Here is a 13,312-nt window from a genome sequence, read left to right on the forward strand (position 1 = left end):
GGAGGTCCCAAACATGCACCAACCACAACCTCCCAAGGAGGGCATGGGCACTCTGAAAAAGAGACAATCAAGCAGCCCACTGTAATTATCACGTTGTTCCAATGCCCATTTACCACCTCTGACACCAAGCTATTTGAAATAAACACACACACAGTATCAGTCCCATTGTCTTCAGACACCCTCGGGCCTGCCCCAGGAGCCAGCAGTATTCATTCAGCCCAGAAACCAGCAGCAAGTGTCACAGAGCATCACGAGGCCATTCCCTGCTTCATTCCCAGCCCAGGAAGAACCTGGTTTCAGCCCATCTCTGCCGTGAATGCATCAGGACCTTCCAGCAATCTCCAGACACCTCCCACTGGGAAAAGGCCAACATTCCACAGCCTTGTTTTTACCCAGACTGGGAGGAAAGCTCAGCTTGTTGCAGGGCACATTGCAGGCAGATACTCTTCACTATCTGAGGAAAACACTGAAAATTTCACGTTGTGAAATACTCCTTGACCTTGACAGACAGTGTAACGTGCAGCTGCAGAGGGATTCCATTTCCTCGGCACTCCAGCACAGCACCGGGAGCCCCTCGGCAGCCCCTGGGCCTCACCTGACGCTAGCAAGGGCCTGAGGGGCAGCCTGAGGCTTACACCAAAGCTACAGAGGCTCCTTGGCACAGCAGCAGCAGCAGCTGGATAGAGACAATTGCCTTTCACCACCAGTTTACAGTCTGTCAGCTAAACGTGATCTGTAGGAAGATACTTCCAACAAATCAAGAATTCCATAAGGGATCAAAATTCTAAACATAAATACAATTAAAGCCTTCTAATATTAATGCACACTTTTTATTATATTAAAATCAGGCAATGGTCTGATACAATAAAAAGGCTGCTTATGGAATACTGTTATGTTAAACTTTCAGTACAGAGGATGTTAAATCCTTACAACTAATATTTTCCTCAGAAGTTAATGGAAACATCAATTGTTCATTGACTTGACAGCTGCTGCTTTAAAATGTGTTTATTTTTACTCTTTTCTTTTTTTCCTTATTTTTCCTTTTTTTTTTTTTACACAAACACTGAATTTTTCATAAAACTTAGGACACACTAGGTTGGTTTCCTGTAAGCTTGCATCCACATTGCAGCAGTTAGTGGTCCGGAAGAGTAAACCAGAAAAGGCAGTGATTTGCCAGGATGCAAAGCCAATCAAGGTCCTTAATCTGCTGTGCCACCGCTTCCCCAAAATCTTCACTGAAGAGATTTCTAAGACTTACAGAACCCTAATAAAATCTACCACCCGGATTTGATTTGTCTGTGGTTGTCACATCTTTAGAAGGGGCAAACGCAAGTGCAACATTTTGTTAATTAACATTCTTGGGTCAATCCAAAGCACCAAAGCACAGTGATTCGAGGGTACCTGGAGCGTGTCCAGAATCTCTAGGTGCCGAGTCTCCCCCACTGAGGTTTGGCAGCAGAAGGTTTGGGCAATCCTGGTAAATTACTGCTCTTTTCCCATGTCAAAGCCTATCTAAGAGCACGGCCGTGGCCAGCTTGGCGGTGTGGCAGCAGTGCTGGAGGGAAGTGAAAACCCACGCTTGCCAGCAGAACAGATACTCTTGTTTCCCAGGCTGGTGAAGACTAAATTTGTTGCAAAACCAAAATGATAAGCAGGAGGGAACAGGTCAAGTTATTGCCCCGACGCTCACCCCTGGGCCAGGGGCGAGAGGAGTCACCAAGAGGGGCAAAAAGAAAGCAGCACCCCCACTAAAAAGAGGGGAAGAGGGAAGAGATAAAAAGAACCCTGAATCCCTCACCCAAAGCTCACATCACTGGTGAGAGAGACCGGGAAGAGAAATACAATCTATGCCTTGGCCAAAGGAAAGAAGGAAAGCTTGCCCCACATTATCAGGGCATTTAAAAAAACAATAAAAACCCAAAAACGACCACAGTCACATTCAGCCTTTACTAGAGCGAGCACAAAGGGAGGGATGACTGAGGTTAGCACACATCCCCAGTAGTAGTCCATACAGCCCAGTGTAGTACTGGAAGCAAAAACCTTTGTGTCTACTCTAATAAATAGCCCTGAGCTTTGACTCTATTGCAAAAGACAGAGAAAGAAAAAAATAACCCAGGCCAGACACACAGCAAGGTGATTGTGGGATGGATCCTTTCACAGTTAAGTTGGATGTGCCACACTGGTCTTGACAGTAATAAATTTAAATAGACTTTTCCTGATACCAGAAGTTCAGCTATGTGGACAGTGGTTACACGACAGGATTATTTGTTATAGCACAACTTATATTTCAAATGAAAAAAAAAAAATTAGTATCATTTACAGTATCTCAAGAAAAACTTCCTTTGAATGGGAACTTCCTTTCCAGTATTTTGAGGTCTACAAGATGCATCTAGAAAATTTACTACTGTGGAAAATGAAGACAGCTTAAATTGAATAAGGGGGGGCATGTTGTTGTTTTTTTTTAATTAATTGCTGTAACATTGTCCTTCAGGTGGCTGAGGAAGTTTCATATTTTCTTTAGACATCATTAGACGCCGAAGCTCTTGCAGAACAACTTTGATACTATAAGAATTCTGCCATTTTGCTAGGACTGATATGGCTCTGGGGTCCACCTAAAACAGACAAAAAGACCATTCCTGTCAGAATTGGTGCACTGGTTACACTTAACTGCCCCCACCCCCAACTAAAGATCCCACATGAAATCTGAGTGGGAGAAATCAAAAGCAAGTGTTTTCCTAAAAGCATAACAAATCTCCACTTGTCCACTTCCCTTCTACCCCCTTTCCTTCTCCAACAAAGGGCATCACAAGCAATGAGGAGCTAAGCAAGCACAAGTATAAACAAAGCATTGGAGCTGCACAAAAAAACAACAACATTAAAATGAATAAAAGCAAAAAACTTACCACTCCATTAGAACTATTTACTCCATTCATATTAATTTTTGTTACAAATCTTACAAATGGAGGTGCTTCTGGATACTTAGGCCCACATTCTATTTTAAGGCTGTATATTCTGTTTTCATAAATTGTCTGAGGGGAAAAGAAAGGGGGAAACAATTACATCAGGCAGTTCAATAAGCATTTGGTTAAAGCAGTGGCTACTTTAGGAACATGGGAACTACCAAAAGTGTGGGCAGCCACGTGGATACTATGCTGGTTCCCTGTTTGAGTTCATGTTACAATGTTCAGAGTATCAAATGTTCCTGCAGGGTAACAGTTCTGCTGGTCTTGGGGCACGGAGCAGGACCAGCCCTGTGGGGTCTGTGGAACAGCCACCCCACACGGGGAGCTGGCACTGGAGCCCAGCTGTGCACAGCCAGTGCAGAAGTGCAGGTCAAGGTGCAGCTCTGACAGTGGCCCTGCTTTGGAACAGCCCGTGTCAGCAAGGTGACTCCTGCCTGTGGGACATCACTCACAGCCCGGGAATGCCACACCCCTGCAGGACACCTCGGGACAGCAGCACTCAGGAACTCAGCTCTGCACAGCTGCTCCTTTTTCCCACTGGAATCCAGCACAACGTCCTCCCTCCATCTGCTAATGCTTTCCACCCAGAGGGAAACACGACTTAGCTTTTGTCCCAGCCAGTATTTCCATATCCTGCTAAGAACCAAAATGGTAATAACTGAATCTGAGCAGTGTTAAAAGGATGACAGCAAACAGGAATGGCTGCATGTCCCCAGGATCTCTCCCAATACAATCTGCAGCCTTCAAGCAAGTAGCTCAAAAGAAGTCCCAACATATCTGGCAAGAAGATCGATATTCCTAAGTGTGTCAGAAAAACAGGAGAGGCAGAGCTGACTCCTGTGCTGTGATGGTCCTTGGTTTGCAGCACGACAAGATCTGCAAACTTCCATCACTGCTGGCAAGGCTGCACGCTCCTGTTTGCACATTTCAATTCCTATTTAATTTTCTAAATTAGATTTCAAGGTTGTTTAAATTTTCCATAAACCCTAGGCACACAGTGAGCTTTCTTCACAGCCTTAATGCAGGCTCATTAGCACTCTCCTAATGTTCTAAAATCAAATGCTGTTCTAGAAAACAATTTGGGTACATCATAAACAAATGAAATGCTCGTGACTGGGGAGAGATTAGCAAAGGCAGACAACATGTAAACAACACTTCTGGGCGAGACAGAAAACACTGCATGTATAATGCCTTCATAATACATGTTCTTGTACAATCTCACTGTGTGTCAAAAGAGGCAACTGACAGAATGGGAACAGAGAGCAGGAACGTGATTAAAGGTCTGTAAAGATTTCCATATAATGACCCCTGGAATTACTGAGAAATGATACTGAGGCCAGCTGTAGAAGACATCTGCCATTGCAGGAAGGAGAATGCAGGAAGGAGAATTGGCTACCTGCACTCCATCAAAGGATATTAACGAAACAGAACAGTGAAACTGAAGACAACAGACAAGTTCTGGTTTTAGAACACAGGCACATATTCAGCACACAATGAAGTCCTCAAGTTCTCTACTAGAGTGTAAACCCACAGTTTAGTGGGGCTGGGAATACAACAATACTCCCACAAAGACCAACTGCATTATCAGATGCTGCTTTGGGAGAGGACATTCAGAGAGAGAGACTGAAAACACTAAAATCTGAGTTTCCTCAGTCAGCTGAAATTCCACAAGAGCTATCAGTAGTGCTGCAATAAACAGCACCCCATAAACTGAACAGGAGCAGCAGAAAAACCAGCACAGAGCATCCCCTGGCACCTGCAGCAGCTCCATTTGTAACCTCACTAGCTGAGGGATTCTGAACCTTGCTGGATTCAAGGGTACAGCATGTTAGAATTCTGGGATCTTGAAAGTTATATCTTACTGAATCTGCAAATATAAAGCAGACAAGTAACAGAACTAACCAGAGAAAGGCACCAAAATGTTTCCAATTATAAGCAAAAAGCCATACAGACACATGAAATCTATTATTATAAAGAACTTCAACATAAATCACTTCCTAAAGTGTTTTTTCGCTCATTTGTCTTTTGTTTATTTTCGACTTCAGTGGTGAAGTTAGGAGAAAGGGAAAAAAATGTAACAGTACTATTTTAGTATTTAAGTGGATACTTACTCTTGGAGGCCCAATAATCATTCCTGTCCATCTCGTAAGTGTCATATCTTCATCGTCTTCAAGGCCCCAGCTAACTGTTCCATCCCCTACTCCCTTCTGACCTTCTTCAAGTTCTTCCAAAAGACGAAAATTACGAGGAACTTTTACTCCTGAAACAATCAGAAAAATATTTTCAGTTGAGAAATCTTGTAAAGAAAAAAAGCTAGAGTAATTTCTCTGATACTTTTGGTCATTTTACGGATCACATTTTGGGCAAAACCATGAAAATACCACTTTGTGAATGACAATATTTCAACATTACAAAAAAGCTATTCCCATATTTAGCTTGGATTTTACAAGCAGAATCAAGGTATCCCCAAATAAACATTCCAGAAGGCTGACAGGCCACATGTTACAGCAGGCAGTAAAATGAAAGGAAATCTCTGTTCCCTCAAAGGTAGACCCAGTATTGTGGAGCTCTAATTAGCACTTGTCTATATGATTTATAGTATAAAAATTTAGAAGTTTCTACAAAATGACACCATGAAAGGCTTGACAGCAGTTGACTCACTCAGAGCTTTAAAAATACCTTTCAAAGCAAATAAAACTCTTTCATAACATTAGTAGGTTAATCTGAAGTTAATTGAAGTGGGCTTTGTCAGCAGCAATAGCATCCTTTGTACTTGTGACCTGCACCACCAAGGAATTTCAGCACTTTGTAATTGCTGGCACATTTCTCCTCAAAACAGACAGCAAACCAGGGAGATTTCCTTCTCCTTTCCATTACATTAATGGAAAACAATGGCACAGAGAGCTTTGGTGACACAGCCAAGGTCACAGCCAAGCCTGTGATGAAGGGGGACCCTGAACTCAGGCCACAGTGGGTCTCACTGCTCTTCAAGGCATCTGCACCCCAGGCATCAACCACAGAGCAGAACTGCACTGAGTCCACTGCTGCTCCTCAGCCTGGGGTCTGTGCCCCAGCTTTTGGTGGTGGGGGGCTACAGGGCTGGCTCCTATCAGAAGCTGCTGGAAGCTCCCCACTTGTGTGCTGGAGCCAATCCTGGGCAGCTCCAGGATGGATCCACTGCTGGCCAAGGCCCAGGACATCAGCACTGCTGGGATAAAGTGTTTGGGAAGGGACAAAGTTAGTGCACAGGAGCAGCTGGAGAGAAGAGTGAGACTATGCCAGAGGAACAGCTGTGCAGACACCAAAGCCAGTGAAGGATGGGCAGAGATGGCCCTGGGGAAGCAGAGATGCACCTGCAGCCCATGGAGCACTCCTTGGCCACGGACTAAATACAGAGGATCTGGTAGTTTTAAATTCTCCTTTAAATATATTAATGACCTAAGGAAACTTAATGGCAGAGATGATTTTGCTGCATAATCAGAGGCGTCCAAATTTCATTCACTACAAAGCATGCATCAAAGAAAGTAAACCAGCTAACGACTAGAGGAACTGGATACACATCTAAGGTGATCATATCCAAGAACATCCTGGGCAGCAGGGCTCAGTCCTAGCTGCAGCAGCAGCACAGAACTCATCCAGCAGAGCGGTGCCAGCAGACACCGGACCTGTACTGGCACAACCAGACCTCCCACCCGGGGGCTGCTGAGCACAGCTCCCTGCCAAATCCCCTCCCAGCCAGACCCTGCTGTTTCCATGGCTGCTGAGCAACACAGCTCGTTGGCTGTGAAAGGAAATGAGTCAGCTGGAGCCAGTGAAGCCATTGCCATGAGACTGCCCGAGCCCCAGACCCTGGGTGGCAAGAGGACCTCCTGGGCACCAGTGCCACATCCCCTGCACGACAAACTCCAGCGTTTACTCTCCCACAAAATCTTTAAGCTGTGAAGTGTGTATCCTCTGTGCCCCAGACACACGAGGGCTCAAGTCTGCCAGCCACACCTGAGCCATGACAGAGAGCAACCCGTTTGTAATTCTATCCCAACACTGTCTGTGCTGTAGTTTGGGGAGGCAGAGCAGTCCAGCTCCCACACCCGGGATAAGAGAGCTGGGGGACACAAACCACGCAGCACGAGTTGAAGGACAAGGCTCAACCTCTGCTTGCACACACCTCACCTGTTTCCCTATTTTTGCTGCAGTGGATGCACGGGAGAGCTGCTGATGGAGAATGACTCACAGCTAAACTGCTGTCTGGGCTCCAGCCCTGCCTGCCGGTGCCCTGGGGAAAAAGGGCCAGGGGAGAAGGGCAAACAGAAGGTCCTTCCGGAGGGAGCCCAGCAGCTCTTCCCCAGGGCAGGGGATGCCACAGAGGAAACCTGTGGCTGTTATCAGAACCCCAGCCAGAGCAGCCATCAGCTGGAGCCAGGGGAAGACTCATCTGGAGTCACATGAATGCCAAAAAATGCTCTCACTTCTACACCACAACATCACAATATTTAACAAGCATCATCTCAGTCTGCCTCGCTCCTCAATAACATCACTTCATAGTTATCCGTGGTGCAAAGACAATTTACAGGTATTTACTGAGACCAAGCTAAATAACCCAGGAGGAATCAGCTTTAGGGCAGACACAAGCCACACAGCAAAGAAGAAAACAAAAAGTATTGCCCATCCACCCTTCCTCTGAGCATCAACTCTGAGTGATCCCTCTGAGCATCACACCCTGTTCACTGAGCCAAGCAGGAATCCTTAAGTGAGCGTGTAATTAAAAATGACATCACCACGTAGACATTTGAGCAGCCACAAGCAGGACTGAAAGGCAGCCTTAGTTCTGACATTTGCTACCCAGAGCTGGGCTTGGCTTTACAACCTTATGGGAAGAGAAGGCAACTTAATTGCTGAGCTCTCCCCAGATACAGCTGCTCTGATTCAGCGTGAATCCAGCATGAATCAGAGCCATAAAAGAGTCACACAGGATTTCAGAGCTCTTTGGAAGTGTGAGGTCTCCGGAGAGCTGGCGAGTCACACTGTGCAGGACTCCTGCCACACGGAAATGGCTCACAGCAGTGAGTGTTCACTCCACAGGAACTGCTCCCCGGGAGCTCTGCAGGGGCACCATGGCAAGGGGGTGCCCACAGGGAAGGACACAGATTGGAGTTTTATGCACTTCACAGAAAATGATCATGGCAGATAACTGGTAATTTCAAAAGAAATGACCCTGTCACACAGCTGCTTTCTTAGCATGTGTTACCCCTATTCTAAAGCTCAGGGTGTAACATGAAGGACCACCACCTCAGCTACTACAGAAGGTGCCAATTCAGCTCCCTCCCTGAGACATTCTCAGGAAATTCATTCAACAGAAAGAGAATCATACATATTAATATAAAATATTATGCCCATATGACCATAAATGCTTTATATAAATAAACTTCCCTTAAGCAAGGCAGAATAAAGACCAGATTCACCCTTCTGGTCAGTCTGAAAAGATGCACCAGGCCATTAAGGCAACCCCAACTCCCCCTCATTTGCAGGAGCCTGGAGCACTCATGGTCTGCTACCACATCCTGCTGGGACCCAAACCTCACACAAACTTTATCATTTGTGATCATACACAAACACATCACCATCATGCTTGCTGTCCACCAAGATTCCTAGAAAGTGGCCAGATCTGTCCTAGGCACACACAGTATTTGCCAAATAATGTCCATGCTGAGCATGCCAGCTGCAGAGTCAGATGTCCTGTGCCCCCTGACAGCACCAGGAGTCCCCGGGGTTTCCTCCTCCCACCCCCCAATAAATACCTTGCACAACCCTCTCAGCGTAGCAATGGAGACTTCCTTGGCAGTAACCAAACCAACCTGTTTTTCTAAGAGCTCTTCATTTAACACAAGAAAGCCTAAATAAAGTGAGAGGCAATTAAAAAGTAATCAGCTTGTCTAAAGTACTTTCAGTTATGCATTGTAATTTAGCCCTCACTATAGTTCCAGATGACTCTCAAATAGCAGTTTCATTTGAAACATAAATACAGTAATATCTCAGTAACTGCTTCACTTGTACCTTGCCTAACCTCACAGAAATACTCCCAGAAATGGAACTGAAAACCTATTTCAGAGCAAAAGGAGATACTCACTATTAATTACAACAGCACACCAGTGAAAGCTAAATCGTAACTGTATTGACTGGGCGACCTGGTCAGAGTCTCACTAAAGGAAGAACAGAATTATCCTGAATGACAGCGCAATGCCAGCTTGGACTTTTAAAGATCTTAAAGCACTCTCAGATTTACCTTTTCATGCAGCACTACTAAAGATACAGATACACAACTGAATGTGTCTCGCAACAAGTTTAAGGCTGATCTTATCAGGCTGAGATTTTTCTCATCTTACTCACAGACTACACTTTTCCATCTCAATTTTCCTCAGTTACATAGCCAAAGCAATTTCACATCCGGACACCTTGTGAAGCTGAGAACAGCACTGTGAAACCAGGCAGGCCATGCGCCTTGGGGAGATCCTCTCCTCCAATCCTTCTGATCAGTGGCAGCAGAACAAAAACCACACCTCTCAAAAACTTCAACAACCTGTTTCTCTCTCTTTTCTAAAGTGAGATCCAATTACAAGCATTTTTCTTCAGGACTAAAGCACAGGCACGGGGCACAGCACACCTCAGCAAAGCACCCAGAAAATGGGGCTCCAAGGACAGGAAGTGTCTTTTACTGAAGGTTTCTCCACATCTTCATTGTAACAAGCAACTTATCAAATTGGCCTTCCTGGACAATTTAAACTCTGCTTTCTATACTAGTTCCTGATTTACTGTAACTCGAGTGAGCTGAAATCCAACAGCTTTAAACACCTCTGTTGCTCAACATAGTAAGATGCTTTCTGTTGCTTGTTTCTGTGTGTTTGATACTCAGCCTTAATTACATCCTTTCCAGTCTGTGTTTCATGTCTTTGCATTGACTGCAGATAATGAATTGGACAGCTAATCCTTGCAGCACTGGGACAGTAAAAAACACACAAGGCATTCCTTGTCACAATGGTATATAAAGTTTCTGAAGTGATGGAATACTTAAAACCAAATAAAAGGCTTTCAGCAATTGTCACAGAAGCTTTCAGGAGACAGGAACTTTGGATTTCTTGCATTGTCTTTACAGTCACAATTTCTACTCTGATGATGCAGACAGGTTTCAAGATATTTTCTCTTCAGCTACTTTTTCCCTACCCTCGAGTCTTTCACTTAGAGTACCAGAGAGCCCTTGGTGCTGGCAATGCTTCCTCTGAGATGAGGATGACTGCTGTCACTCCAAGGAGCCATCGAGGGGCACCTGCAGGGCAGGTACACCTGTATTGTACAACCCTGCCACTGCCCCTCTCCTGTGCTTCCCACGAGCATCCCTTGGAGTGAGTGCACAGGGATGCTCCAGGCTTAGAAACAGACACTTTAACACACTGCACTAACCCCAAGCTTACAGGGTTAGAAACACTTTCAATACACAGCACTAACCCCAGTGTCTGCTCTCCCCTGTTAGGAGCATTAAGCCACATGTACCAGCACTGTCACAGCCATACACCCAAGGATTGGTTCCCGTGCAGTTCTCCACTTTCCTCAGACTTGGAAAAACTTAGATCTGGGCAAACCATTTTACCACTCAGCACTCCCAGGCTGTTGGTAAACACAGTGCCTCACAGCCCTGCAACAGACCCACCACACTGAACTGTGAGAGAAGGTGGGTTAAGTGAGGTCATTACACCTTTCCCAGGGTGAAAGCTACAGAAACACCATCCCCCAGGCCAGCACAGCTGGGTTTGGCTCACTGTAAAACCCAGAAGTGCAGGACAGCACCGTGGTGCAAGGTCTGTCGTGTAAGTGCAGCCCAGGCAGTGCAGAGCCCCTGAGGAAGCCCTGGACTCCTCTGGCAGCTGGGCATTCCTGCAGGACACCTCAGTCTGTGGCATGGACACACACAGAGCGGAGTCTCCTACCAACAGCCTCATTAAAGCCACTAAAGCCAACCCTTTCTTTTTATTCATATGTAATGGGGTGTGGGGGAAACCCACATCATCAGCAACACAGGATTCCCCTCTGTCAGTGGTACAGATAGACCCCACACCCTAACATTCCTTCCAGGCTGAGGGTTGGGTTTTCCCCCCTGTTAATAATTCCTACCCGCTTAACAGATACAAATATCTAAGCTACCTACCTGTCTAATTGCCAGAACCAGCCCTATGACTTTTTTAGGTTACAGGAACATTTGTTACCACTTCTTCCTCTGGGTCAGTAGCTGCTTTTGAAGGCAGATGAGCATTTTTCATCTTCAATATGTGTTTAGGCTCCGTTGCTAAACCACCACGAACTCAAGATATCACAAATATTCCAGTGCTTTACAGACAAATACAAACACATTAAGACTCCACAAATCAAGTTTTAGCAAACTGTGCTTCGCAAATGAGTGAAGGCAGCACTGAGGCACGTTCCCAAGCCCCCAGGGAGGGCTCACCTGCGGCCCCCTGCCTGTGCCAGGCCACGCCTGCCCTGCAGGGGCAGCAGGGACCCACAGAGCTGCACTGCAGTGCCACTGCCAGCTCCCGGGCACGGGCTGCCCTTGCCACCAGCACAGGAGGCTGGCTGTCCTTGCTCAGCACTGCAGAGTGCTCTGAGGGCAGCCCCCGAGCTCCAGCTCCAGCTGCCACCCACGGAGCCAGCAGACTGAGTGCTGGGTTTGCTGCAGACATGCAGTGCTCCTGCAGCACGGCTCTGGAAGTCACCCCAGAGCAGCTGGGTGCCCACACTGTGGCCCTGCTGCCAGCACACGGGACAGCTGGGAACAAAACCTGTCCCCTGTCACAAACCCAGGGGACAAGGGAACAATGCAGCAGACACAACGTGGCCAGCAGGTGCTGGGTAACAACAGCCTGTCCCAAAGGCCTATCACTGCAGCCCAGCCCCGTCCCACACCTGCCCTCCATGAGCACCTAACAGGTCACTCACAGAGCTGCCCTGGCTTGAAAAGGAAAGTATTTGCCTCGTTCTTCCAGCCAAACATAAAATGCAAAGTCAGCAGCTTGAAAGGATCACGGAGAATGCAGGGCAGGCAGGAGAATGTGACCTAACAGGGGAAGAGGGGTCCGTTCCTCCAAGCTACAGCTCCTGTGTCTTTAGTCAACACCTCACACGTTCAAACACAGACCTGTAACACAACTCTCAGGACAGCAACCACTGCACTCAACCGAGTTTTTATTAATTGATTAATATGTATTATGTGCATTGTGATGGTTATCCTTAAAATCCAGTGAGTGGTCATTGACAGAGAACTATCTGTACAAAAAGAACTCCAAAATATTTCTATTATATCCCCACCAGTCACGTTCTGGTGAGCACAGTCCAACTTTGGAGGGTGCAATTTGGAAACAAGCACTACAGGGGCACATGTGAAACCCTCCATGGACTGGGAAAACAGGAAAATGAAACTGCCTCAACAGAAGTGACTCTGATTTACTGGATCTGCTGAAGTTCATTAGAGGATGTCAATAGAAAAAAACCTCACTCCAAATCTAGTTGCAGTATTTTTGTTTAATATGTAATGATAAATGCAAAGGCAGACTGTATGTAACTACTTAAAGCTGGCGTGAGCAGGTTTGAAGGGAATAGACAATTCAGTGCTTCTCGGAGCACACACGGGAGCTGCACGCTTCCCGCGGAACACAGAGAGGCCAGCGGCCAAAAAGGCTCCTAGAGCGCCCATCTCAGCCACGGGACCGCGGCCACAGCCTGGGGACCGCCGGCAGGAGAGCCCCGGGCCAGCCCTGGCCACACGGAACGGGCCGGGAGAGGAGCAGGGCAGGGGAAGAGCCCGAACGGCGGCCCGGGCTCCGGGGCCCGGCCCCGCCACGGGCTGCGGCCCGCCCGGCCCGGTTCCGGCGCGCCGGGACACGAGTCCGGCAGGGCCCGAGCGGCCCCGCTACGTCCGGAGCCGCGCCGGGGCCGCTCCCACCGCGAGCCCTCGGCAGCCCCGGGGAGGCGCGGACGGGCCCGCCGGGACCCGCGGACGGGAGCGGGGACGGCTCCGGCTCCACCCCCCGCCCCACCGGGCCCCGCTCGGGCCGCGCCGCCGCCCCCTCCCCCGGCCGCAGCTGCCCCTCCGCCGGGCGCCTCCCGCCCCGCCGTCCCCGGCCGTGGCCCCGCGGGTGCCCCGGGGCGAGGCGGCCCCGGCGCGGCCCCGCCGCCCGGCCCGGCCCCGCTCACCCGCGCCCGTGGTCGCCGCCATCTTGCGCCGCCGCCGCCGGCCCCGCCCCCGCCTGACGTCACCGCAACGCGGGAACTGCGGCCACGGGAGCGGGCGGGCGCGCTAAGGGGAG

General features: G+C 48.1%; 1 protein-coding gene across 1 annotated transcript; it reads right to left on the minus strand.

The window, feature by feature from the left end:
- Positions 1-811: 811 nt before the first annotated feature.
- On the minus strand, positions 812-13,244 carry LOC115911910 (ubiquitin-conjugating enzyme E2 variant 1). Its single transcript, XM_030963181.1, has 4 exons — positions 13,200-13,244; positions 5,075-5,223; positions 2,904-3,029; positions 812-2,612 (listed from the first exon to the last, which is right to left on the minus strand). Exons 1-4 carry the CDS (start codon positions 13,219-13,221, stop codon positions 2,466-2,468), a joined length of 444 nt encoding a protein of 147 aa, XP_030819041.1. The 5' UTR covers positions 13,222-13,244; the 3' UTR covers positions 812-2,465.
- Positions 13,245-13,312: the final 68 nt, after the last annotated feature.

Source organism: Camarhynchus parvulus, chromosome 20 (genome assembly GCF_901933205.1).
Source record: "Camarhynchus parvulus chromosome 20, STF_HiC, whole genome shotgun sequence".
NCBI lineage: Eukaryota > Metazoa > Chordata > Aves > Passeriformes > Thraupidae > Camarhynchus > Camarhynchus parvulus.